Here is a 25,661-nt window from a genome sequence, read left to right as displayed (position 1 = left end):
AATCCGGCAAAATTGTACTAATTTAGTGTAGTAAGAAATAATTTGTCTCAAATTATAATTATTCTATGTGAAGAGACACGCTGTGAAGGACTGATAAATTGTAGAGGAGACAGAGAAATGTGTCTAATGAAAGTCATCATAATGGGGAATGGCATGAAAATTCAGCATAGTTCGATATTTCGAGTGCGGAGAACTGTGAGGGAAATTACAATTTCCTCTTGCTATGGAAAATTGGATGAAAATGTGAAAATGGGATGTATGTATGTGCATATATTGTATATTGAATTGTGCGAGTAGTTTTGAGAGTTTAAGAGGTTAACACATGCAAATGATGACAATTATTATGCCTAATTCAATTTCTGTCGCGCTACTGGAGTTTCCTCTCATTCACACATTGTAATTATTTGTGTTGCTCATTTTCGTGATAATTCATTTGAAATCAACATGGAAATTCACATATAATTTTCCTAGCTTGCCACCCACAAATACACACATTGCATGTAGTAGAATGGTTATTAATTAATGAATACAAATGATGGGCGTGAAGGAAGAGAGGTGTATACACCATTTATTGATTCACTATCTCTCTCTCTGTGCTTCAACTTCGCGTTTCTACTATATCGTTACTCACTGTACGTTCTCTCCCGTGTTTTCCTTCCAAACACAATTCATATGCTCTCTTCCTGGAGGACTTTTTCGGACACGTAAACGAAACTAGTCATAAAATTGCATGACAATTGCAATTGAATTTTTCATTATTTTATGGAAATTCGTACCAATGGTGCCAGATGCACTCTATTCACAATTCTCTAGTGAATTCTATGCTGTGTGCATTGAACGTTGCCGAGAATAGCTGAAACAACACAGTGTGAATACACAGTCTAAATATTCTTCACAAGAGACATGGAAAAGAGATGTGAAAGAATGACTTAAAGAGCCAACATCCTTTCCAATGTTACCAGATACATACATCATATAAATACATATGATATTACATAGCTCAGCCAAAAAGTTCGTATTTACACATCATTATCTTGCAAGACAAATAATACAGGTGCTTTTTTCGACAATAAAACTTTTCCAGCTCTCTCAGGATGTTTTTACGATACATTTAACATTGACTGAGAAGTTAATTGAATCAGTATATCTACATATATCATGGTGAAAATATGAGAAAGTTGAATTTATATTCACATAGACTTTATATACAGAGTGTTCATAAAGAAAACACTTTTCCCGAACAGAATTTTTCCATTATTCACATCAAAATGCACCAGTTGAGTTCAAAGGAGGAAAACAATTTGCCATTGTTCTTCCTGAACAGGTCATTAAGTTGAAAGAAATGGAGCTTTTGGAAGCACACACACCTCGAACAAAGTGCAGAGAATGAAAGATAGATTATGAAAACATGGGAACTCATAATTTTCCTCTAAGAGAGAATTTATTAGCATATCCTTTTTCTGCTTAAATCTCGTATTATCAGTTGATTGAAGTTATGAATACTTTAAGGAACTCAGAGATGCTGAAATAATTTTCTTATCTGTATTTAGATCAAATCTGCAGTCACTTTGATAAAAATCCTTTTGAATATTGCATTTAATTTATTTGATAATATTCCATGCAAGATATTAGTGTTTGTGGCACTAAAAACATCTTATTTACCTCTTCAGGGACTGTCTTTATATATTTCATCGATTGACATAAAATGATGGAGAAACCCAAAGATATGAAACGCTACAACTTCCACAAGAGTGACCCAAATTTGGTGGAGATAAAATGGCATAGACTCTTATCATGTGCTACAAATTTGTTAAACATACAATTAAACCGTCTTCCTTCAACGTCGATCTGCCTTTCGTGCAAGTTCTGTATTTATTTCTAACACGTGTCTATGGACTATAAATCATGTAATTGAATTTTACGTGCTGTACTTTCCGGAAATATTTAGATAGGACTCACACGGAAATCTGCCGGTTGATGGGTCATTAAAATAATAATTTCGTTTTAATGTTCCAATAGGTCATTGCTCACTTTGCATGTTATGTAGACGCGGCGGAAATTTCGGAAGCACAATGTCCCTCTCTTCTCCCCGCTTGCGAGGAAAAGGTCACAGGGGGCATGTTGAGAATGCAAATTTCATGAGAAAGAGATATTGAGCAAGAGGATTATTTTATGTATATGCTGTCAATTTTGATACCATCTCCGAAAACTTTAATAAGTAATTCAGAGTAAATCTCTCAGTTAATGAGGAAGGAGCATGACCAGAATATGCAATATAAATTACTCCTTCTTCAGCGAAATTATGCAAATCTAAATGATTTTACTTATCGGCATTTATAATTTATTGCTCTGCTTCGTCAAGAGGCGATGCTCAGCACAATCAACTTTCACAGGGATTCAGAGTGGTCATTGGCTATAATTAGAGCATTGAAATAGACCAAGTAAGAAAACATTTTGCACACTAGAAAATATATCATATGATGGACATAATATGGAGTGTATCAGGTTGCAATCGACTTTATTCCGTATCGAGTTGGCTTTCAGAAAGCCTTTCACTATGAATTAAATGATAGTATCAGTTGAGAATATGATACGCAATTCTTTGGAAAATAAGCCGATCATTTGTAGTGATTTCACGGTGTATATTTTATTACGTATCAAGTGAGACGAAGATTCCGCCCACTGGATTAGAGGCAACAAGTGAATCTCCACCCTGTTTGCCACTCCAGAACGAGGGGAGATTTCGCTCGCATCGTGAAGGTTCTTTTTCCCACTATAAGAACTTCACCACAAGAGAGTTTCATATTCAATCTTGTAACATGACGTTCATATGGTACATGTGAGTTCATGTGAGTACTTGAAATGCATTTTCAACCTTCACCTGTTCTTCAGAATAACTATGTGCAATGCAAATATCCTTCGTGTTAAATGCTTTTGACACAAAAAGAGATACTCTTCCCGCAAGCTTTGCATACATTTTGTGTCTTGAAAGTGTCTCATTTAGAAGCTAAATATAAAATACTGCAACAGAAATAGTCTCGGCCTGAACCTTCACTTAAATGGTGAAGAGAATGGGAGGATATTCTGGTCAGTCAGTGGTCTCTGGACACTCAAGTGGAAGACCGCATATCAATTCTGAGACGTCACAAATAGTATGTCAATGAGTGACAGTTAATATTCCAAGCATGAAAACCGCCTCTATCAACATAAAGAACATTTAATGTACTGCGGGAAAGTTCAATCGATTTCATGTCGAAATCATTATCAGTGCGACTCACTCGTCTGGCCATAGAAAGAATTGGATTTTTCTGCCCAGGGATTTTCTGACATTCACTTTTGGCATGTTGAGTTTAGTGTATTCCGAAAAAAATCACCCATTTCGAACGCAAAATGTATTAATTTGACACCACAGCAACAGCAAATGTGTGTAAGCTGATTAATTTAAAATTGTAATGTGAGTGTTATAATGTTATTATGTTCCACGATAAATAGAATTGCACATTGCAATATGAAACCATATTCTCTAATCTAATTAAAATAGGACCAAAAATGGGAAAAATATTGAAATACTGTGCAAAATCTGGATTTTCCCATTACCACATGGGATTTAAAATTTATTAATGCAAATATTGACACTCAAAATATGAAACGTGTATAATTAAAATAAGCTACCTTTCATTTCAATTCATTTTAAAAGCATTATGCCAAATTAAAATGGGCAAATATACAATAAAAGTGTAAAAGAAATATTCGCAAAAATATTGTATGTTCATTCATTTGAAAGAATTTAATTTCTGTGCAATGCATAAATATTTTCCGTCATTCATAAATCATAGAAATAGTATGCAATGCTGGGTAAACGGATAATTTAGCTCTCAATTCACGGTAGAGTTCTCGGAATGCTGAGAAGTTGAATTTAATGCAACAATTCACGAGTTAATGCGGTTCCATTAGAGGACATAACATCGTAATGCTCCATTATCACATAATCACTCCATCGAAGTGATGAAATCTCATCTGCATAAATGAATTTACATATCATCGAGCTTTATCAGTTGGCTGATTGTTTACGATTTATCTAATAAAATATCTCCGGGGATTGTTGGTATTCTTCCGTCAACATGGGAAAAATTGTTCTTCAATAAGCCAGACAAACAAATTGTTCGCTCGTTTCACTACGGAATTCCCTTGAGCCTCTCCCCGGCGAGTTTTCAACAATATATATTCCCTTTTTCCTTATATTGGATCATTCGCGACTTTCATTTTTCGCAATTTGTATGAAAAGTGCTCAATTCGTCTTTCAATTTTACAAATTCGTCAGCAAATTCCTTCCTTCTTTTATAAAGCTAAAGAAATTCAAGTAAGAGATGAAGCGAGATCAATAGATACTTCTGGGGGAGAAAATCATTCACAGTCTTCAGCATACATGCAGTGTTTCACTCTGAAAGGCACCATGTGTGTACCATCTAAGCAGACATATTTCTTGGCAAAAGCCTCTCTGGTTACGTGAATATAAGATATATGTATCTCGAGAGTGTGTAGCGCAGATTTTATGGTTTTTCTCCCTAAAAATTTCTTGCTTTGCTTTCGCAAATGCGAAGAGTGAGGAGATAAGGAACTTTATACCTGAACATAATGTTCCTATTTTCACTGAATTAGACACTTATGTGGGATATAAAAATACAAAATTTTAACAAATTCTCTGTTTATTACGGAATACTCCTCTAATTTAATCATTCTTGCCGAAGGAATATTGCAAGTTTGCGGGGTAACTTGTATATTCAGGAGATTGCCTTACCAAAAAACGTTGTGGGCATGAATTACTCATTTGCGGAAAAAAGTGTTTAGGGCCTTTGCAACATAGATAGAGAGATATATTTGCCCGTGGTGGTATTATAAATATAGAATAAATTTATGCTGAAGAAATTGAAAAATTTGTTGCGGTTGTAACTGAGTTTTATTGACAAATTAGAAGGAACAATTTATTGTTACACAATATTGCTTTCAACTCGACCCTTAGGATTCTCAGCAAAGTGACAAGTTCAGTCACAATATGAATAAATTATGGCATAATACATAAAAGATAGATATTACTTATGCAGACGCACCCAATATGATTCCTATAGACTTCTCCCGAGTCTTCCAGTATGTTTTTCCCCATATATATGTAGAGGATATTAATAATTTATTGTGCTTGTCCTTTATGTTTTTCACATTGCGCACGAGATGTGTATTTGTCACAGAACATAAATTTATGGAGCATGAAATTTTTCATCACATAACTTTCCTCACCATTTTTTGCGCCTCTGCCATTGTCACAAATAAAATTTCATTGAGATATGCAATAAAGGCACATAAATATTTTTTCGAGATTGAGAATTGTGGATGTTAGACGGGAAAAACCCCGTTGAATAATACAATTTCTTTTTCCAAAAATATTTCACTCTCTTTTTCTCTCTCTCTCTCTCTATGCGGACAAGGTGAGGGTGGAAAATGGTTGACGTAATTTATCAAGTTGAAATAAATTTCCGTCTGGGTAGGAAATTGGCGGAAATATGTGCCATTTCGCAAGAATGTGCCACTTCATTGGTTTAAAAGCTCTAATCTGCGCGCTGCCAGTGTGTCTCTCCAGCAGAACATATTGAACAACTGTTGCATTTTCGTCACTTTTTCCAGCACAACTCTTCCACACACTGCCTCAGTTGTATCCCATAATATTCGCCCCAATGTGGCTTCTTGTGTATGTACAATCTTGGGGGAATCTATGGCAGAAGCTTTTCAATGAGAGTGTCATATTTGTGGGAAAATGCATTGGGGCTGATAAAGGAACAACCAATGTGTTGAATATTGAGTGAACATTTGGCGTGAATGCGAGGGAAGTTGTAAAGACGAGAGAAGCTTTCATGAAAATTTTATCATGGGTTGTTCGTGTTCTCAACGGAGCCAGGGAGGAAGTTAACTGTAGCGTGTGGCAACAAAAGAATTGATATTCATTGATATTCAAATTTCCAACTGATCATTTTGATATCAGTGATTTTTCTTATATGGAGATAAAAATTTTGTGCTAAGATTTGAAAATTGCGCACATTTCAAAATAATTCTGATTTTATCATCTGATGGCATGTGCATGCAGTGAAGGACTCTACAAAATATGCTCTTTGTTGGCATGAGAGAACAGAAGGTAATACAATAAGGAGGAAAACTAATCTACCGTGTTCTGTTAATATTTCCCGAAAATCAGATTAGGCGCACTGTTAACGTGTTTTCTGGAATTACTTGTGTTTCTATCTCAAATAACATTATAATAAACCACAAAAGATGGACATTACTTGGCATTTGCTATAGACATATAATGTACTGATATGAACATTTTACCTGGGCAGATTGGTAACTCATGATAATCACTTTTGGCATCTCAATCAACATTTTCGGGAGGTTTCTTTCTCCAATAATTCTTCCTGCAGCCCATCGAGTTGGACTGATGGGGTGAAATGGCGAGAGTCTTGTGTTTATCTTCACTTGTGGGAGGCAAGCAGAGATCCTGGGCGGAGAATAATGAAGGGAAATTTACTTCAACACGCAACTTTGTCGTAAATAGGATTTTCAATCTAATATACTCCATGGCGGAGACGTGGCATTTCCCAGAGCGCCATATAGATTTTGATAAATAAACATTAGAGAACAACGATATCGGGTACAAAGTGTGCTAAAACTTTCGTACCCGAGGAGGGAAACCACACCAGTCCCGGCGTCCTGAGATGTCGACGAGGTGGGTGACCTGTGAGGCGTGTGGAGACCTCCGCAGGGATGGATATTGGTGGATATAAATCACAGAGAGGAGAAATAAACCTTTCTTGGGTGAAATGATTGTCATTAGGTGTAATGTCGCTATTTTCCTCCTTGCTGCCTTTTCCTCTCCATCATCCAGTCTGTTGCCGTTCTTTTTCTCCCTCCTCATTCATATCATTGTTATTATTATTATTTTCAAACGACCCCAATGCGACTTTTTTCCTTCATCTCTCACAGCTCTATTTTTAGACTTATGTCTCTCCCACTCATCGGTACTTGTGTGTTTTATGTACCAAGCGGAGTGGTATCTAAAGCGATTGGCGAAAATGACGAGGAGTAAGCTTCTGACAATGCCAAGACGGGAATGTGCTGCTGAAGGATGTGGGCAAAAAGGAGTGACAAAATTGCTATGTTATATTGAGCTCAACGTGTGATTACAGGTGTAAAAGTGGGCGGATGAAGTATTTCTCTGAGAGAGACATTGGTGGTATTTTTAAGCAGTGAGTCTGAGGGAAGAGTGACAGAAATATCTGAGTGGGAGGACGGCGAAAAGTGGCTGAATATAGAAGACGCTGAGTTGGCGATGTCGCGATCGAGAAAAAAAGAAGAGCGCGCGAAGGACATTCCAGAGGTTTGTTCGGCCATAACAATGACTTACAAATGAAATGGTGCGAAATACTTAGTGCATTCACTTCTCATGCGAACTAAGGATTTCAGTAAGTCAATGTGTAAAAGTACGTAGGCTGCAGATATCTCAGGAACACATAATCCTTCTCAAGAGCTACACTGCGACGAATTTGTCGCCTTTTGGAACAAATTGTTCTAATGATAATGTGGAAAAGCGAAATTCTTTTTATTACTATCTTCGTGCATTTATACAAATGTCCAAAGGACGTTATAGAATCGTTCTTTAGTATATTGTCTATTTAAATCATAGGTAAGAGTATTTTTTTGCTGTGTTGACTTAAGCTGATGGCATTCCGTCTATTGACACATATCTTCATGACACTTTCGCTCCGGATCTCGCGTGGTTATTTATCTCCTAAACATTTCGTTTCCACCCTCTTAACTGATAAGAAGGTGACATGGTGAAGTTTATTGTAGCAAAGGAAGACGAAGGGAAAAAAATAAAAATAAAATAGGGAACCGAGTGAAGGAGTTGTATGGTCTTTATGTGAGGCAGGGACTTTTTCTCTGAGAAAAGTCGCCTAATTAATTGAAAAAGGTCTGGCGGAGCGAGAAGAAATCTCCGCACGGGCATTTCTTTTGTACGTCCATTTTTGATCCTTCAAATCCTCACCCTTTGCTTTTCCAGCTTCACAATTCGTAAGTCAACGGAACAATGGTAACAAGAAAATTTCTCTGTCGAGGAAATTCCTATTTACACAATGATTTTGAGAGCATTACAACTTTCAGTCATTCATCAAATTTCCATGCTTGACTATATGTATATAACCAGCATCCCTCAGCAACCCAATAAATTAACCTTTTCGACATGTTTCGCGCAAACTTCTGAGCGGTGATTTTCATTGTTCAATTTTAATAAGAACATTCTTTTGCATGTAGATGTATTTTGCCCCTCACTTCAAAAATTTTAGGACTATGTTTCCATCGTGACTTCCATCTTAATTCACTTGGAAATGGAAAATAATATACATATACTTAGAAGATTGTGAAGAGTGCGCTTGTATATATTCTATACATTTACATTTGTCGCACATTTAATTCTAATAATTTATGCCATTATGACATGACTTCACATTAAATGTCCTCTGTTTGTGAAATTTCATTTGAATTCGTGTCCGCCCGGAGCCATTTCTCTCCATCGTCAACCGTCATGACCGTAAAAGTGTATAGTGAAGAAGGTTTTTCAGCATATTTGGCTATGGAAAAAAATTGTGGGGAGCATTAAAATTACAAACACAAATTATATATTCAAGCTCAACGAAAAGAAGTTAAAATACAATATAGTTTTTAGAGATGAAAATTCTATTTATGCTGTCAATTCAGAGAAAGAGAGAGAAGCGGGAGCTTTTCAGGCGAAAAAAAATATCATCCAAACATAACTTTTCGGAGATAAAATAAAATCCTGTATTGTGACTTTCATCTTTCATTTGAATTTCCCTTTCCGGGGTATTTGATGGGAATTCTGTGGGTGATAGAAAAATGTGGGAAGAAAACTTTTGACGCCTTCGTTCTTTAAAACCTTTCTTTTCTCTCGTTTTTGCCTCAGTAGGATCTCCCATCAATTGATTTCCTCGCTGCATGAGGTGGATTTGTGGTATACTTACATGAAAAATGACTTTCTGAAGGAGAGAAATTTTATTTTCTCGATTGTTACAAATGCCATTGAAAAAAAATGTCTTTCCTTTCATCAGTTCAACAATACTCACATAGCATCCGTATTATATTCAACAAATCAATCAGGTTTTTAATAGATCCAACGCTAGACCTCGACTAAGTGATTAATGATTGGTGAAAGAAAGTGATTGCGAAGGATAGAGAGGACATTATGTGCGAGAGGAAAAGTAATTTGAAGTTGTCTCCTCATTCAACAAGTGAATTGGTATCATTCGTTATCGACAGACGAGGAGGAAAAGAAAGTCTTTATGGCATTAAATGAGTGTGAAGTGTAAGAAAGTGCTTTTCCACCCTTCTGTATTATTTTCCATTTTATCCCCTCGATTTGCTATCTTATTTGGATGTATATTATATAAAACGATAAACGAATTTTTATAGAAACACCACCATTAGGCACACACTATCGTTGTGAATACAAGAAAATGAGGGCTGATGGTCTGTCAGGAGTTCATGAAGAAGACCTCTCACCCCTCACTCTGTCCCTCAACCCTCTGGTGGATGCGTGAAGACACGTTTGCACGCATTGTGGTTGGATAATGACTTTTCACAAGGTTTGCAAAAAGGTCTTCTAATGGCTCTTGTAGTGCAATAAAATGGCCCAAGGAAAAAGCCTCCTCTTTGCCCAAAAGACAAAAAACCCTTATTTTGTATTCCAAAAGCTCCTCATTCGCGAATCAATGCTGAATTCCTCTTTCTCAATATTTCATCAAATCCATATTTCAGAATTTCTTTTGGGTACATTTCTCGTAAGGTATAATTTTGTTCAACTTTCAATGGGTTTTGTTCAGAATAAGATATTTCCCTTCATGGTGAGCTTTTTGAAATGAATAGCTTACTTACAAAATACATCCTTCTATGTCCAAACAATCCTTTCTTCTCTTTTATTATTGGTAATCTTTTGAGTTCCTGTTTTCTGCACAATGAGACATACTTGAATTTCTCCTCAAGTGCATCAACATTATTCCCCAAATCACAATCTCATTCACTTCAAGAAACAATCACTTGAACGTAATTTGATTTACAATTGGAATCCAGAACATTTGATAGACGACAAATTTGGCCGTATTTTCACTCGAAACATTGTTTGTGTCTAATTTACTTTTATCTCAACCATTAGATCGACAGAATAAACATGTGACGCTGCATATCCTCAGTATAATCTAACCCAATTTCTTACCACCTTCGCAACTTGACACTTTTACAAATATCCCCTCCTGACATCCTTGTGCCAAACCACGGGGCCTCGAAACAGAGATAAATGTACAATTCCTTGGGGCGAATTGAGAGCCTGCGGCGAAGCGTATTATGGAATGTTGAAGGAGGTTTTATATAGCCAATTAAATCCTGTAATAACATTATTGCGAGATATATGTACCTACTCTTATTCAAAATCCTTTTTCTCTTCCGCCTTTCAGGCCATGTGATCGAAATCTCCGGGATGCTGAGCTCATATCATGTCGCTTGAGGCGAGTGGAGCCCCTCTGTCGATTGCCTGGATCAGCCCTTCAGCAGCTGGCGATGTGTGGTTTTTACGAGGATCTTGAAAAAGGTGTAACATGTAAGTATTTATGCCCCGTAGTTATACACAATCCTCCTACTTTACAGCGCTCTCGCCGTTCTATTCTTTTACCTCTCAGCTCGCATTTGCATATGTGACGTCTCACATGACGACCCTTCACGTGTAAATCTTATGATTTTGCTCTTTTTATTCCTTCCAAAAACATAATTCACTTACTTCAGGGTGCGATTCATACCTTCATTCTCATTCAATTACATAGAGTGAAATTTGTCTCAGTTTTATTGCATTTTTTGTATAAAAAAAAATTATGAATTCCAGATTTTTTTTTTGCGCTCATTGTTCCGTGATAAGTATGCAATATAGTGAAAGCTTTCCACACAAGAGAGAAATGAAAGAAATTGTAAATATGTACTTTGAGCTTATATGCTTGCTCTTTAATTTAATTTGTTTATGACATTTTCATTTTGCAGTATTTCGAGCTGGCGAACAAGGACGATTTTGGTATGCAGTTCTTGGTGGTTCTCTGGAAGTTCGTTATCATGCAGCTGATGCTGATGGAAAGGTAAGATTATAATGATTAATACACATCATGCACTCATCCCTACATGTATTCATAGCTCGTTGAGTGCTTTTAATTAACTCAGAAATATGCAGATTACTATAGTATCTTCCGTATAACCTTTTTTGCGGTTTTGTGAAGAGAAGAAATTTGATGGAAATTCTTTGTGCAGGAAAGAATGCAAAAATTGAATTTTAAATTCAATTCTCTCCATCACAAAGATCAGAGTTGGCAGCGCAATTGATCAAAAATAATAATAATATGAGCTCAATTTATGACAGAGAATTCTAAGAAGAAAGATATAATTTAATTTGCAAATAATATTGCACAATTTGACTCTAGAACATGAACTTTTCTCTTGTAATTCCCACTTTCTGTCTTTTCCATATGCCATGCGGAATCTGTACGCGAAACTTTTCATAATGCACAAAACACAATTCCCAAAATGAGAGGGAGCATATGGTTTACTAATAGTTTAAGTAAAATTTATTCGTCTCCACCACTGCTGGTACATTTAATATTTAGCGAAATTATAGAGGGAAACTTTAATATGTGCGCTCGCGTGTACAGAAGAATTAAACTGTGAAATTTAGTATCATTTTTCCTAAAACTTTGTTTTTGCCATGGTAAGTCTGATAGCACTCAATGAGCTTTTATGATGCATATGTATGTAACATAAGTCACTCGGTATTGTGTATTTGAATAGTCTACTGTGTGTTGCCCTATAGTGCAGGTAATGGAATCCAATGTTTCCCCTTCATGGGCATCACTTGGGGAGGAAAATGCAAGGATGGATGAGAAACAAAGCGAGTATCATTAAATATTCCATGCACGTTTCAATGAACACAAAGAGCTTTAGACTCTTACTTTCTGACTTCATTTCGCTATCGTGCATCCGCCTTGCGTAACATTGGAACAGAATTTAAATCAAAAGTTTTCCCACAATTTTCCTTTTCCGCGAAATATGATTCAATTATAAGGAGTTATGTAAAATAGGAAAAAGCTACTTGAATTATAACTTCGTATGTGCAGTAAATATTGTGAATTTGCATTTGAAATCTGTCTCTGTGGAAATAACAATTCTTTGTTAATGGTTACTCAATATCACAATTCATTAAGAGTGCATTATATTCTATTAATATTTATTTAATAGCTCAATTCTGTCAATCTGTCGATAAAATTGCAAGTCCCCAACAATTTGTTTGGTAAAACTGATAAATTTTGCCACATAATTTATGCAAATGTGATGAATTTGTTTTGTAATTGTCCAAAAAAGTCTGTCTGTGTGAAGAAATGCGTATATTTCTGGTAGATTGATTAGAGGGACTTTGAATGAATGTTATTTTGAGACTTTGGAAATACATGTTTGTTCAGATCCAGACTGAAAAGTAAATTCCTCACAATCATCATGCCACAATTTACTTATGTATATTAGAACCTCGCATTTAATTTCCGATGGAATTTTATTGTTTCGCAACCGACTGGAGTTTTCTAGAGAGGGAGATGGCATAAATAAACAAATGGACAACCTAAAATGGCAAAATCCCATCAATATTTCGTAATGCCGACCGAAGTAAAGCTCTCCACGAACCATTTATTCTCACCCACCCCATGAGCCAAAAATATATTATTCAATGGTAAAAGTTGTTCACACCATTCTTGGTGCTAAACTTAAACTAACACCTCCTAATGGATACTCGCTCTTTTTTCCCATGCACCATTTGTGGGCTTTTACAGGGCAGACGCTTTTAAAGCTCCTCATATATTGTTCCTCTGTGCAGATGTGAAAGACCAAAGGGAGGTTGAGTGGAAGGAGCAGCAAAACAGTTACCTAAATTTATTACAATTCCGTCGGTAAATGCTGGAGAGCAGCTTAAAGAGTCTACCAAGTCAATAAGTACACACGATGGTATGCCACACGGTGCGTCTCGTGCTACATTATCCTATTCTTGGAAATGTCGTCGTGCCGCTGAAAGCGTTCGTTAATCCCAAAACGAAAGCCCGCACATCAAGCGTTCAGGGTTTCCAACCTTTCTTTTCCAATTTTATGTGTTTTGCTTTTTTGCCTGGCTGACAAATCGAGGCAAATGTCCTCCTCTTGATCGTTCATCTGTGAATGTGTTTCCGCCACTTTGGAAAGGGTCTTCGAGAAAATGTACATAATATACCGAGAAATTTTCTCACAACTCTCACGTCATGGAAAGCGATAATATCTGGGTATGATTTATTTATTATTGTTTTTGTGTCACACATGCCATAAATATTCCCCACATTGTCCGCGATGTCTATATCTATCTATATCTATGTAAATGTGCAAATGTGCATGTTTTTATATACAACAAAATTGGTTTATTTTTGACTTTCGGGCATGAATATGGACTGATTATCACAGCCACTCACTATACAAGATGTTCAATTAATTTTTGTTTCTCTTTCGGACTGAAAAATACCAGCTGCATTTGGCTGATGTTGAATTGCGAAATAAATTGATATATCGTGTTTTCTACAGCCTCGTTCCATTGTACTCTCTTCCTCATCTCGTCAGGAATTCAAAGTCGATAGAGTTGGATTTCAATTTGAAGCCCCAAAAGCTCTCACACGAGTGTTTTATTTGAATGCGTATTCACTCTTCAGCCATTGCTATATAGGATATATCCGGCAAAATCGCTTTTTGATTTAGATTCACCCATACTTGGACGAAGAGACTATGTCTATGTACAGTGGCTTTGAGGAATTTCCCTCCTCAGCCGTGGGAAAGTGCCGATTTTCCTCAAGCCTCAAGAATCAAATTCTTCACATATTATACAAGTGAAGTTGGATGAAACATAACTCAATGGCAAGTTTGATGTTGGGAAATCCAGAGGCATTACTGTCTTAAAATTAATTGAATAACGTCAAACTATACAATCTAGTTTCAGAACTTTGCATCAAAAGTGGCCAATTGAGAGCACACGGAATTATGATCTGAAGATTATTGAGATTGTTTCTGTGAAAATTTTCTGAAAGAATGTTTCAACAAAGTGGTTAAATTTAATTGCACTTGATAAAATGAGATGTAAAAGTTATAGTAAAATTTATTCACAAATCTACTCCATTCTACTTTTTGCTCTGCATACTTACCCTTAATTTGCAAATTTGAGAGACTTATTTATTCAACAGTAACATGAAAACGTGTTATAAAATTGCCTTCTATCCTTAGAAGTCACTATACCGAAGTGCTCCTTTAATTATACGCTTTAGACTTTCCAAGAGTCATTACAATTCCACTCTTCAATTCTGATCCTTCTCAATATCCACCATGAAACCATGTATTATACATAATATTCTCAAATATACATGGAAAGTACCTGCATACATTAAAGATGAAAATTCCCTCTCTCTTTTGCTCGAAAATGTGCATGTAATCATTACACTTTTGCACCATTTAAAGGTCTCACGTTGAACGAACATATGCTCACATTCATAAAATATTCGAGATACTTGACTTATTGCAATTAAACATTTTCACAGTGTTGCAGTAGAATTTTAATTAGTTTTCCCTCTAGAGATTGTTCTTTATTACAACATTTGCATTACATCAGCGAAGCACTTTAATGCTTCGAGTTATGTTTTTTTTTTAAGAGCATATATATGCCAAAAATTCTAGACATTTCTTTCGCCCAAATTTATTCGGAATTCTCATGACATTGTCAACTTAATTTGGTATTTAAAAAAAATTCACGTTTATAATTAAAACATTCTTTTGCGTAATGTCAGCATATCTGCACGAATTTACGCTTTTTGGTTTCAATGATAACACAGGGTAAAATTCTCCTGACAAAGATTTTATGGTGGAAAATAAACTCAACACTCTTTTCGAGCCTAATTAATTTCTCACCAGCACAGCATGAAAAACTTCTCAATTTTTCCATTACATGAAAATGTATATTTTCTGTACACGCTCCATATATATAACATTCATTAACATTCAAATGCACGTATGTAACACAAAGGCGAAGAAGGAGTTTGTGAACATGAAAACTGAGTGGGTAAAAATATACTGTATAAACGCTACACATAAGCTTCGGCGGCTGAAATTCAGCGAAAAGTCCCAGACTGAATTTGAAATATCTCAGCCCCGTTTTCAGTGTCATTTATTTTAATTTATAGAGCGCTGCGCAGGTGATATTTTTGACAATATTTTTAATTACATTTCACATAGCTGCCGGTGTGCAAACATGGCGCGAAAGGCGATGAAGCCACAGTCAAAATAATGTCGAATTAAATTAAATTAGGACACACCCAATTAGTGAAACATGCTCGTATTTCAATAGGGGTGAAGTCTGTCTATTTGATTGACACGAGAGTCAACATTTTCAACTACATCGCATAAAGTCGATGTGAATTTTTTCCAACGGAAAATGTGTCTCATGTCATACAAGCTAATGAATTTACTCAGAGGCAAACAAGTGGTGATGGAAAACTCATATTTCTACACACAAATAGTATAGTAAATAATAACAAGGATATTACTTTCACTCTGAGTTGGATTTTCACAAATGCATTTCAATCAATTTCCTTTCAACGCAATTAATTAAGAAAAAGAGTATTATTGAATTTCGAGTTCCATCGAATTAATTTGTGAAATGTTCAAAGAGAATATACAAATGAGAGTGACACAAAGCACTTTCAGAGTGTAATATCAATTCGAGTATAGTGTGTACAATTCATATAATAGCCCAATGAATGTTGAATAGATTTCGTTGTGAGGGGATTCTGGATACTTTTCCCGAGGCACCGACTTCAATCGTGATTCAATTCGCCCTCACGATGGACGGCGTGTTCTGTAGCGTCGTTACAGTTCAGCGTATGTCGTTTGATTAGTGTACATGGACTTATTCCTCTAATCCACTATGAACACACATCCTGTGCAACAAATCCGTGATCACGCTGTGTGGGGGTGTGAGTTGAGGTGAAAGTGTAATTAACAAGTATTGCTACAATTGCTGTGCAAATAAACGCAAATCCACCACTTCTGAAGTGAGTGCAAATGGAAGGGAGGAAGCGTGAGATTGCGGAGCAAGAAGAGGTGGTGAGTCTTATGAGGGTTTATCTTTTAAGTTGAAAATCTCTCACTGTGAATACTGATTAGCATCCAATTCAATTAGCAAGTGAATTGAAGTCCTTCTCAATTTCTTCTCGCAAAACTTCATCATTGAAGCTCAAGTGAGGAGTGTTTGATGTATGTAGATATAAACCAAGTCACCCACTGACGATAAAGCAAATGCCCTCTCTGATTTACATCTGCGGCAGCTAACCCGAGTGGTTTTGTCCTCTAGCAATTCTCCTCGGCTCCACATGATATCCGAGCCACCCTTTGTTATGTCGATATCATGATTCAATCATCGTTGTACAGAGATTCAATGAAATGCAATTAATATTTTGATTGGAGGCAAAGTGTGTAATATATTTACTATATCACTTCAATTATGCTCCTTTCATCACGAACTCAATAACACCCACATTGCGCCACAAAACATTTAAACCGCGCTCTCATATGGCAATTATGCCCGCCAGATTTATACGTTTTAATTAATTTGCAATTAACTTAATGGGTTTTAATGATACATTAACGGTTTGGGAACTTAAAACGTCCAAAAATCATGTTTACTTGTTCTTTACTCACAATTTAGAGATTGCAAATATTGATGTTTGTCAGATAAATATTTTTGGCTGAATAATCACTTATTAATTGCAAGCGGAAGATATTTACGAGATGCTTGTTTGATTTTTCAGCTCATTTTCCACAAATTTACAGAGCCAAGAAATAAATTAACCCAGGACAATAACTGTTCTAGAAATGAAAAATTAAAATGGAAAGTTACTTGAAGCGGAGAAAATTTGATAAAGCTATTTTGGGACAAAACAATATGCGTTTTCCCCTATTGTTGCAAAAATAAACAGAAAACCGTGTAATTGAAAGAGAAATTCCATTTACAACCACATCAGGACATAAACTAACAATTTCAAAGTAAAATGCTTCCCGCATCGTAAATTCTGTTTCTCCATTGCAAGTTATAAGTTTACAAATAAGAAATTGTATATTATTCTTACTATAATTCCATGCATTGTGTGCTCCATTTCTACTGTGATGAAAATATTCCAAATGACTGTGGATGCTCTGGATATGGAGAATTTCCATGTGGAGTTAAATGAAAATTCCACACGCCCAAAATACCTACTGAATTTCATACTTTGCCATACATTGTTGCAAAATATTCATTCCTGCAAATTGCTCTGATAAACTCCAAATTGAAATGTTCCCTGAAGTATTGAACGGGAAATTAATGTTCATAAATACGGATTATTGCCCTTTGTGTCACTCGATTGAATTTGAGAAGTGAAATTTGTAGGTGAAAATATAGACGTGCATATGTGGAAACGTCAATTTGATGCACTTTCATTGTTGCTGTGCTGTGAACGAATTTCAGTTCGCCATATCCGAATGGCTGTGGAGAAAATTGATACACCAGAATCACTGTGTTTACAGCATCTCTTATCGACCTGCATTGTCTGAGCCGAAATACTGTCTCCTGTATCGTGAGTGCTTTGTTTCCACCGAGAGAGATTCTCAAGAGAGTTGAGCTCACAAATTTTCCCTCTTGATGTCAAGGCAAGAGGTATTAAATGGTTTTTGTCTACCCCCGGTTTGATACAACACAAAAGGGGATGAAATAACATTTCCCGCCGCTTAAGTGATTCTTCACATAAATAATTAGCAGTTTCAATGTTACTGAATACAGTGTAATTATTATTTAATATTACCATGGTTTACCACTCTCAACGATAAGATAAATTTCCGTTTACATGGCGAATAATTTTCTATTAACCCACAAAACAAGGATCCTCGAGGCTTTCATGGCCTCAGAATCACTCAGTTGAGCAAGAAACGAATATTATGGGTTAAATGAAGAAACCGAAAATCACTTTCTTCAGTCTCTCGGTCTCTTTTTGTGTGTGTGAGATTACGCTATATCGACATAATGAATTTCCGGATGAAACGTGCTCTCAATTTTTCAAAGAAGATTTAAAACATCCACAGAAGATTGAAATTTTTTTTCATTCAAGTTTAATTTGAATTCTGTCTAGAGCAATTTGAATATCTATAGCAAAAACAAGTCTTTCAATTTCCCGTGAAAGAGAACATACGAATAACTGTGCTATGATGAAAATATAGAGGTATTTTTGCATGAATTTGTTTTCTCGTCTGTATATGCTCACTTTCAGTAATTGTATGCATATCGAAGTGGGATCCGGAAGCCAGCAGAATTATTTAGATTTCCACCTACTCTTTCGCCTATTTGACGAGCAGTTTATCCAATGGAATGAGTGGTCTGAAAATCGCCTAAACTTAAGTCGTGAATGCGTCATAAAAACACAAAACAATCCGAAATGTAAAAGCATTAATCGTTTATACCATTTGAAACATTGAAAATCACTACAAATCCATGGATATAAATATTCATATTTCCTTAAATTTTCAATATTGAAGCTTCCGACTGTGGAATATGCAGAAGAACGAAATATTTCGACTATATTTTCATTTTAAAATCTCCACCTAATAAATGCTCCAGTTCTGCATTTTTATTGAGTAAAAATTACACAACGCATTTGGCATAATCAATTAAACATAAAGAAATGTTTTTTTTTCTCTGAAAGTATAAATACGAATTAATGTGTCTATGCATGTACTATCGCACTATAATTTGAAATTAATTGGTTGTACACTTTTCACGGTGAGAAAGAGAATGTCTCTCGATTCAAGTGGAAATTGCGTAAGGCATTATATTGATTTTTTATACAGTCTGAAGCAAGTGTCTCGAACCATTGATGTTTTTTGTGTCTGAATTTTTTGTCATCATCTTCATTCATTAATCCACTTTAATATTTCCGCCGACGACATAATAACGATGAAAATACAAATAAGCCAAAAGAAAGCAACATGTTGCGTGTTTTAGACGCTTTTCTCCATTTAAATATTGTGCAAAAGAAGCTATATACAAGAAAAGTGCCTCAGACACGCAATAGGTCAGCCACAAATTACAAAATTTGTCGGTCTAATCCGACTAATCGTATTGTGAATTCAGTCATTGTGTCATATTATTAATTTCCTTTGAAAACAACATCACTTTTCCCTTATTATTGCACTGTGAATTACAAGGCACTTAATGTGAACAAAACAAACCATAGTGATTTAAGGCGCTTTATTCGCTTCATTAAAGGTCATTAGATATATCAAAAGATCATCAATATAAACAGAAATCTTTGCTGACCAATTTGTGTGGCCCCGGCACGCATTTCAACTCATGCATAGAGGGTCATTTCATTATCCGCTAATTTGTGGTATATTCACCAAAAATGCCACTAATTTGTAAAAGCAGCAAGTGTTAATCTTTCTCGCGAGATATTGAGATGATGACAAGTCTCTTCACAGTTGTGATTTCTCATAGTGATTGCGATGATGAACACGCGAAGGAAGGAGAAATGAAGAAGAAATACAATCTTGCTCCAGAAGACCTTCTCGTGATTTAATCTGTTTCAGAATGAAACGGGATTTTTTGTTGTAGTTACAGAAAAGAATGAACAGAGCGGAAATGCATCTGGAGATTATTCTGGAAAGTGAGGGCGATTCGGGTGAAATATAATGCCACAAAATCATCACTGAACCAATAGATGAACCGTAAAAAATTCGATTGAGCTGAGAAAGCTCATAATCTTAGACATCAGACCGTCTTTGTCTTGGGGAATAACATGAGATATCATGGATTCGTTGCCAATGTTATTATATGTTCGGCCAAAAAAAAGTCTTCCGAATATATATGGTCTTGTGATAATCTCATATTTCGGACGATTTTCTGTGAAATCTTCGCACAGACACGGAAAACATATGATCTGAGATTTATTAAAGAGTCTCTTCTGAAGCCCTTCCATTTGTGGGGTTTTCTCTGCTCATATACGGATGCGTAAATGTAGGTAAAATCCGGAAGTGGCATGTAGGTAGCAGCACAAAAGAGAGGAACTCCACGAGCAATTTATACATGCAGAAGATTACCAAATTGTCTGTGCGGACCACCATCGCCATTAAAATCCAACTGCGAGTGTTCGCTTGAGCGTTCTTATCTCCCGCAGCTTAATTAACAGCGATGTGACCATGTGATTTAATTGAGAACAATCAGAGTCAATAAATAGCCATTCCGTGCTTGTGTGCGCGACGTTACACTTTATCACATCGCCATCCCTCGTCATAGCGTCTGCTGAGGAATAATTACGCGCAAGGTCACATTCCATTAATGATGTGAATATTTTCATGCGCCATAAAATAACGCGGGAGTTGATGGGGTTTATATAGGAAAATCAATGGTAGAAATTAGTGCAAATTTGTGCTAGTGAAAATCGGTCGTTTTTTTCTGCATTCATTACACTCACTTATCAGTTCGCTGCCTTTTTATCGCTTTTTTTTATCAGACATTCCCATATCTGTGGAACTTCCACTGTGTGTCGCGCATTCGCGCGCGGTGTTTAAGGTGATACAGAACGGCAATTGAGCGCTTCTGAATGGGAACAGTTGTTGGGCTGCTGTGGAGCCACGTATAAAGTCTCTTCTTGAAATGCCGCTTTTTATTTGCACTGAAACACGAAATTTGCATATCTCTAATCCCACACACTCTTTCACTATTTTGTCACATGTATAAATTTTTATGACCACCAAAAGCAATACCATGACGAGATATTCTGCACACTAATTGTCTCTGTTGTCACTCTACAAACTTCCTCCCTTCGGATTACCATTTAGCACATATTTCCAATGAAAAAAAAAATACCCATTTCGAGATTGAATGCTGATTTTCACTCCAGAATGTGTGGCGAAAGGGAGAGAATTTCAATAAAAAGTCCACCACATAGAATTGTATTTGCGAACTCTGAACTACAATCAGAAATACTTACATTTTTATTGTGTTTTAATACAGCATTCATTCACAAAGGTCAATGTTATTCGGCCGTCTTTACTTTCGTTTACACGTAATTTTGATTGTTTATTCATGACGAACGCACCTTTTTTCTTTTGTCTCATAAACCCTTCGCTTTACGCATGAATAATTTTGCACTGTTTTATCTTTTTGTCTACAGATTCAGTCATTAGACTAATAAAATCCCCAACACCTTTTTTTACAAACTCATATATAAACATATTGCAGTGGTTTTAGAGTGACTCGGTTTGTTTGATTTTATGATTTTCTCCTTGGATCGATATCATAAGCAAGTGTTCTTGTAAATGAAATAAAAAAAAACACACTCTAATTATGCATTTGACACACTTAACCTCTCGTGGCTCAATCAATTTTCCATGCTTATCTTATCAGATTACTCATTAAATATATTTGAGCGAATCCTGCAAACGCCGGAGTGGCAATACAAGCTGTGAATACAACAGCCAGATGCATCTGATCTGGCGGTATTGTGTTACGTATCTAATTCGCATTGTAATGGGATCGAGTGTATCCGTGTGAATTAACGGCGAGGTGTACGAACTTGTTTAGAGAAAAAAGATCTCTTCAGAAGCCACACAAATATACGAATTCAATATATGTGGTCTATTGTGAAATGTAAGTGAAATGGTTGTCAAATGGATTTTCTTCACCTTTTCACCTTGCTTTTCACCGTCTTCCGTCGTCTCATTGGCTGAAAGATGATTCTTGCACGACGAACGTGATGATAGCGACTATAATGCGATGTTGTGGCATTGAAGAGAGTTACGATAACGTGGCCAATAGACTTCCTCAGTGTCACTGTGGTGAGAGAGACAAATTCACGGGCTGTGCGAGTCAAGAGGAGGGGGCCCAACTCTACAATGGAGCCTATGCCTCAGTTCACAAGTCGCGCTCAGTTGAAAGTGGGAATTTGGCGAGATCAGTGTACTGCCGGTGAAAAGAGTTTCATTCCCGACCACGCACCGAATTACTGTGAAACACGCTTGTGGCGACTTATTCACCTGATTTAATGGTGAATAGGACTTAATTAAGAGCTCGAAAGTCAACAAACCACGTCCGTATGGCAATTTCTATGGCATTTTAAGTGGAACATCGAGTGATTAAAACCACCCTAAAATTTCTCATTATATTCTCGGTGCTGCCAATTTTGTGAAAGTCTTGGAAAATTATTCAAATTGCACTGTGTGACGACGAAGGTGGAAAATAATTGTGTATAGTGGACATCTTTTCGCAACGCTCCTCTCAAGATTGGATTGTTTGTCAAGTGTTGCAAAGTGAGAGAGTTAAAAAAAAATTCTATGCGATTTATATTTTCTGTCACTGTGCAAAATTGTGTGTTGGTGTTCTGTTGAGAAATGCCATGTGAGATTATTCAACAAGTGTTGTCATTGTTGAATAAACTTCTTTCTTTGCATTTTGAGACTCTTAAGCAAAATTTTTCGCGAGAATTTCGCACATTATCCGAACTAGCGGAAAGACATCATATATTATGGACATTCTATTGCTAAAAAAAACATACAATGTTGCATTTCTTGAGAGTGACAATCTTATAAGACGTGCCTTGAGATACTAAAAACCCCAATTTGTTTCTTACAATTCACTTCTTTGCTTCACTTGAATAAAATTACGCTGCTTCCGGTAATTTTTTACGATTCTTTTTACTACAAATCAATCCCTCGCCCCCAAAACAATAACAATTCATTGAATTGAGAATAATTCAGGCTGAAAATTGTCTCCTCATTTCGACGAATTTCTTGCCTCATCAGACGAAGAGACTTCCATTAAGATCCACATGATAAATCATATTATAATCAAAATGAGCCTTATTACATTACAGACTCCCCACTTGAGTCGTATTTTCGGTAAATAAAATTGCCTCCGTTCTGTAAATGAATGTAAACTGTGCGCAATGTATGACAAATTCTCGGTGGTTTTATTATAGTTTGAGATACAGAAAAGTCTTCCACACATTCTCGTGTTATCTGAAAGATAACGTCTTGCCGAGCGTGGCTTTAGTATTTGATCATGGTTAATCGATAAAGATTTGATTGACACGTAATACTCTTTTCCGTGGCCAATTAATCAGTCTCTGCTCCAAGTAGTGAAACATTCTAAATTGTGTGCAAAGAATTATGTCTAATAATGTCAATGATTTTGAAAATATTTGATGTGAAGACACAATCTACAAATATGCAAAAATACATCTTCTATAGTTTGTTCTGTAGTTGAAGAAATTTAGTATTTGTCATCACAACAGCTTCTGTGTACGGCTTAAAACGTCTCAAGAGAGAAATTCGCCGTCTGGAGTGTATTCAATCGGGAGTCGCGTAGGTGTTCTAAGAGAACAAAATTTACATTGATTCCCCACGGAGTTTTACTGCAAGTGATTTGCCTCCAAATCCCCCTGTCTGTATCCCTTTCCCACCCCATTTCATGTGCGCCGTATAAGTAAATTTTCTGTCAATATGAGCACCACATCCAGAAAATCTCGACTATTTGTCTTTTCCATGTGTGTGGAGTCAGTTAGGAAATGAGGGCTGTGCGACACAGACGGGATAGATTATAAATTGACGTCACATCAAATATTGAGATAAAATTTCATAGCGCACCATTTAAATATCACCGGAGATAAATCATGAATTTGAATGTGAGTTATGTGGTCGAAAATGGAATTGAAGAAACATTTTTCCCCGCTATGATCACACAGGCGGAAATTTATTCTCACATTTTTCACTGCGTGACCATTTATCTTTCGACCCGCCGCCCCTCGTGCTCCGACACTTTAATTGAGGACGATGGATGGGACCTGGGGATGAACAACTTATAGTACGTGCCGCTGAGGTGGTGGCAAAATTGTATTCTTTGCCGATGCGTTCGCCTGAGCTCAAGTGTTGGGTCGTGATTTCATACGAATTCATCTTTCTCCTCTGTCTTGTCACCAAATGAGAAATTGCCTGGGGGTTTGAGAGGGGTATCACTCGTGTCACGTCTTATGGATGAGACTCACCTTTTCTTCCGCCTCCACCTCATTATTGACGAGCTACCATGAAAAATACTCCACATTTATTTTTAATCTCCCAAAGTGAATCTAAATAGAGTGGCAGGACGTAAGTGAGACATTCCTGTGGAAGCATGAGGACATTGAGTGTGTTGTGTGATTTGTGAGGCTCCTTCAGATTATGTAGGAGACTTTACTGGCAGAAATGTGGCCCAAGAGAGGCCTCTACAGAGTTGCAAGAAGTCACCGACAGCTTGAGGTTCGTATACACACACTCCCCAACAATTATCAATATTGATTCTTGATAAGGAGGAAAACAAACGAGCGCCAGTGACAGAGATGATGATGAGTCATGTGTGTAAAGTTGCTGAATGAGCAGCAAACTCTGATAGATTTTGAAGATTTTTCAGAGAACTGTTTTTTTCTAAACTATATACGTGCGATATTTACACAGTTTTGCATTTTTTTGTGCAAAAGTTGTGATGATGATAAAATTCTCATACTCTTCCATCATTCCGTGACTCTATTCCAAAGTTGTTTCAAGGGATGAAATATAGAGTATCGAAGGGATTATAAATTTTCTTACAGATTGCGGTGGATGAAATAAAATAGATTTATGGTTATCCTGTATATGGCAGACAATAATATTTCCATATACACCATGCATAATTTCTCCAGTCGCAATATACATGGAGTGGAATTATTTAGAGCAAGGATGAGCCGAGATGGAAAATGGTTTGAGAATGTATCATACTTAATACATCAATGAATTTAAATTTTTATCGCTCCCCATCGCGGAAAGAGCAATTTATTTTGCCAATTTCATGCATTCGTGTAATATTTCAAAATTTGGAAATAAATTATACATATAGAGAAAATTGCCGGAGTTACATAAATTTCAGAAGCTAATCAACCAAGTCAGTGGATCAATAAACAAATGTTGAAAAATGTGAAAGAGAAGTTGAAGCTTATTTGCCAAAGTGAGTGAAAGTTGACGAAATTGAAGGCATTTTTTCCTCATCTACTTGATAGATAGATTCAACAATTTCTTCACTGGAATTTTAGCCATACAAAATGTGTATGAACGCTAAAGCTTTTGTCAACAAATAAGATTAGACTTGTCTTATTGCTCTGTGTGACGAACAAGTGGGGGATTGGACCATCTGAGAATGTTTCCAGCAAAGCTCCTTATTAGTGCTTAACCCTCATTGAGGAGATCCTTCAAAATCCATTTAAAGGCAGTAATATTTAAATGAAATTGAGGAAAATGCTCATTAGTGTTAAAGAAGTTGACTCCCAGTGTAATCAGACTTTTGCCAATTATTTTCGCTTGCGTGGGATTCATCGTGCGCGTGCCTTTATTTGAGTCCCAGAAGAAATTTGTGAGCTGCGAATAAAACGGCGGCT

General features: G+C 36.3%; 1 protein-coding gene across 4 annotated transcripts in view; it reads left to right on the top strand.

Moving 5' to 3' along the window:
- Positions 1-25,661, top strand: part of LOC132264115 (rap guanine nucleotide exchange factor 4) — a 60,020-nt gene that overhangs the window by 16,776 nt on the left and 17,583 nt on the right. For 2 of the 4 annotated variants that reach the window (XM_059764198.1, XM_059764197.1), the window contains exons 3-4: positions 10,566-10,708; positions 11,140-11,231. In XM_059764198.1, coding sequence (XP_059620181.1) covers positions 10,566-10,708; positions 11,140-11,231 — 235 coding nt within the window. Of the gene's footprint in view, positions 1-10,565; positions 10,709-11,139; positions 11,232-22,155; positions 22,619-22,828; positions 22,895-24,339; positions 24,514-25,661 lie in introns of those variants that run through there. The other 2 variants (XM_059764199.1, XM_059764200.1) reach the window with 2 other exon arrangements.

Source organism: Phlebotomus argentipes, unplaced genomic scaffold (genome assembly GCF_947086385.1).
Source record: "Phlebotomus argentipes unplaced genomic scaffold, Phlebotomus argentipes genome assembly contig_32, whole genome shotgun sequence".
In the NCBI taxonomy this organism is placed as follows: Eukaryota; Metazoa; Arthropoda; class Insecta; order Diptera; family Psychodidae; genus Phlebotomus; species Phlebotomus argentipes.
Note: the sequence above shows the minus strand (reverse complement) of the source record. Positions and strands in the feature narration are given on the sequence as shown.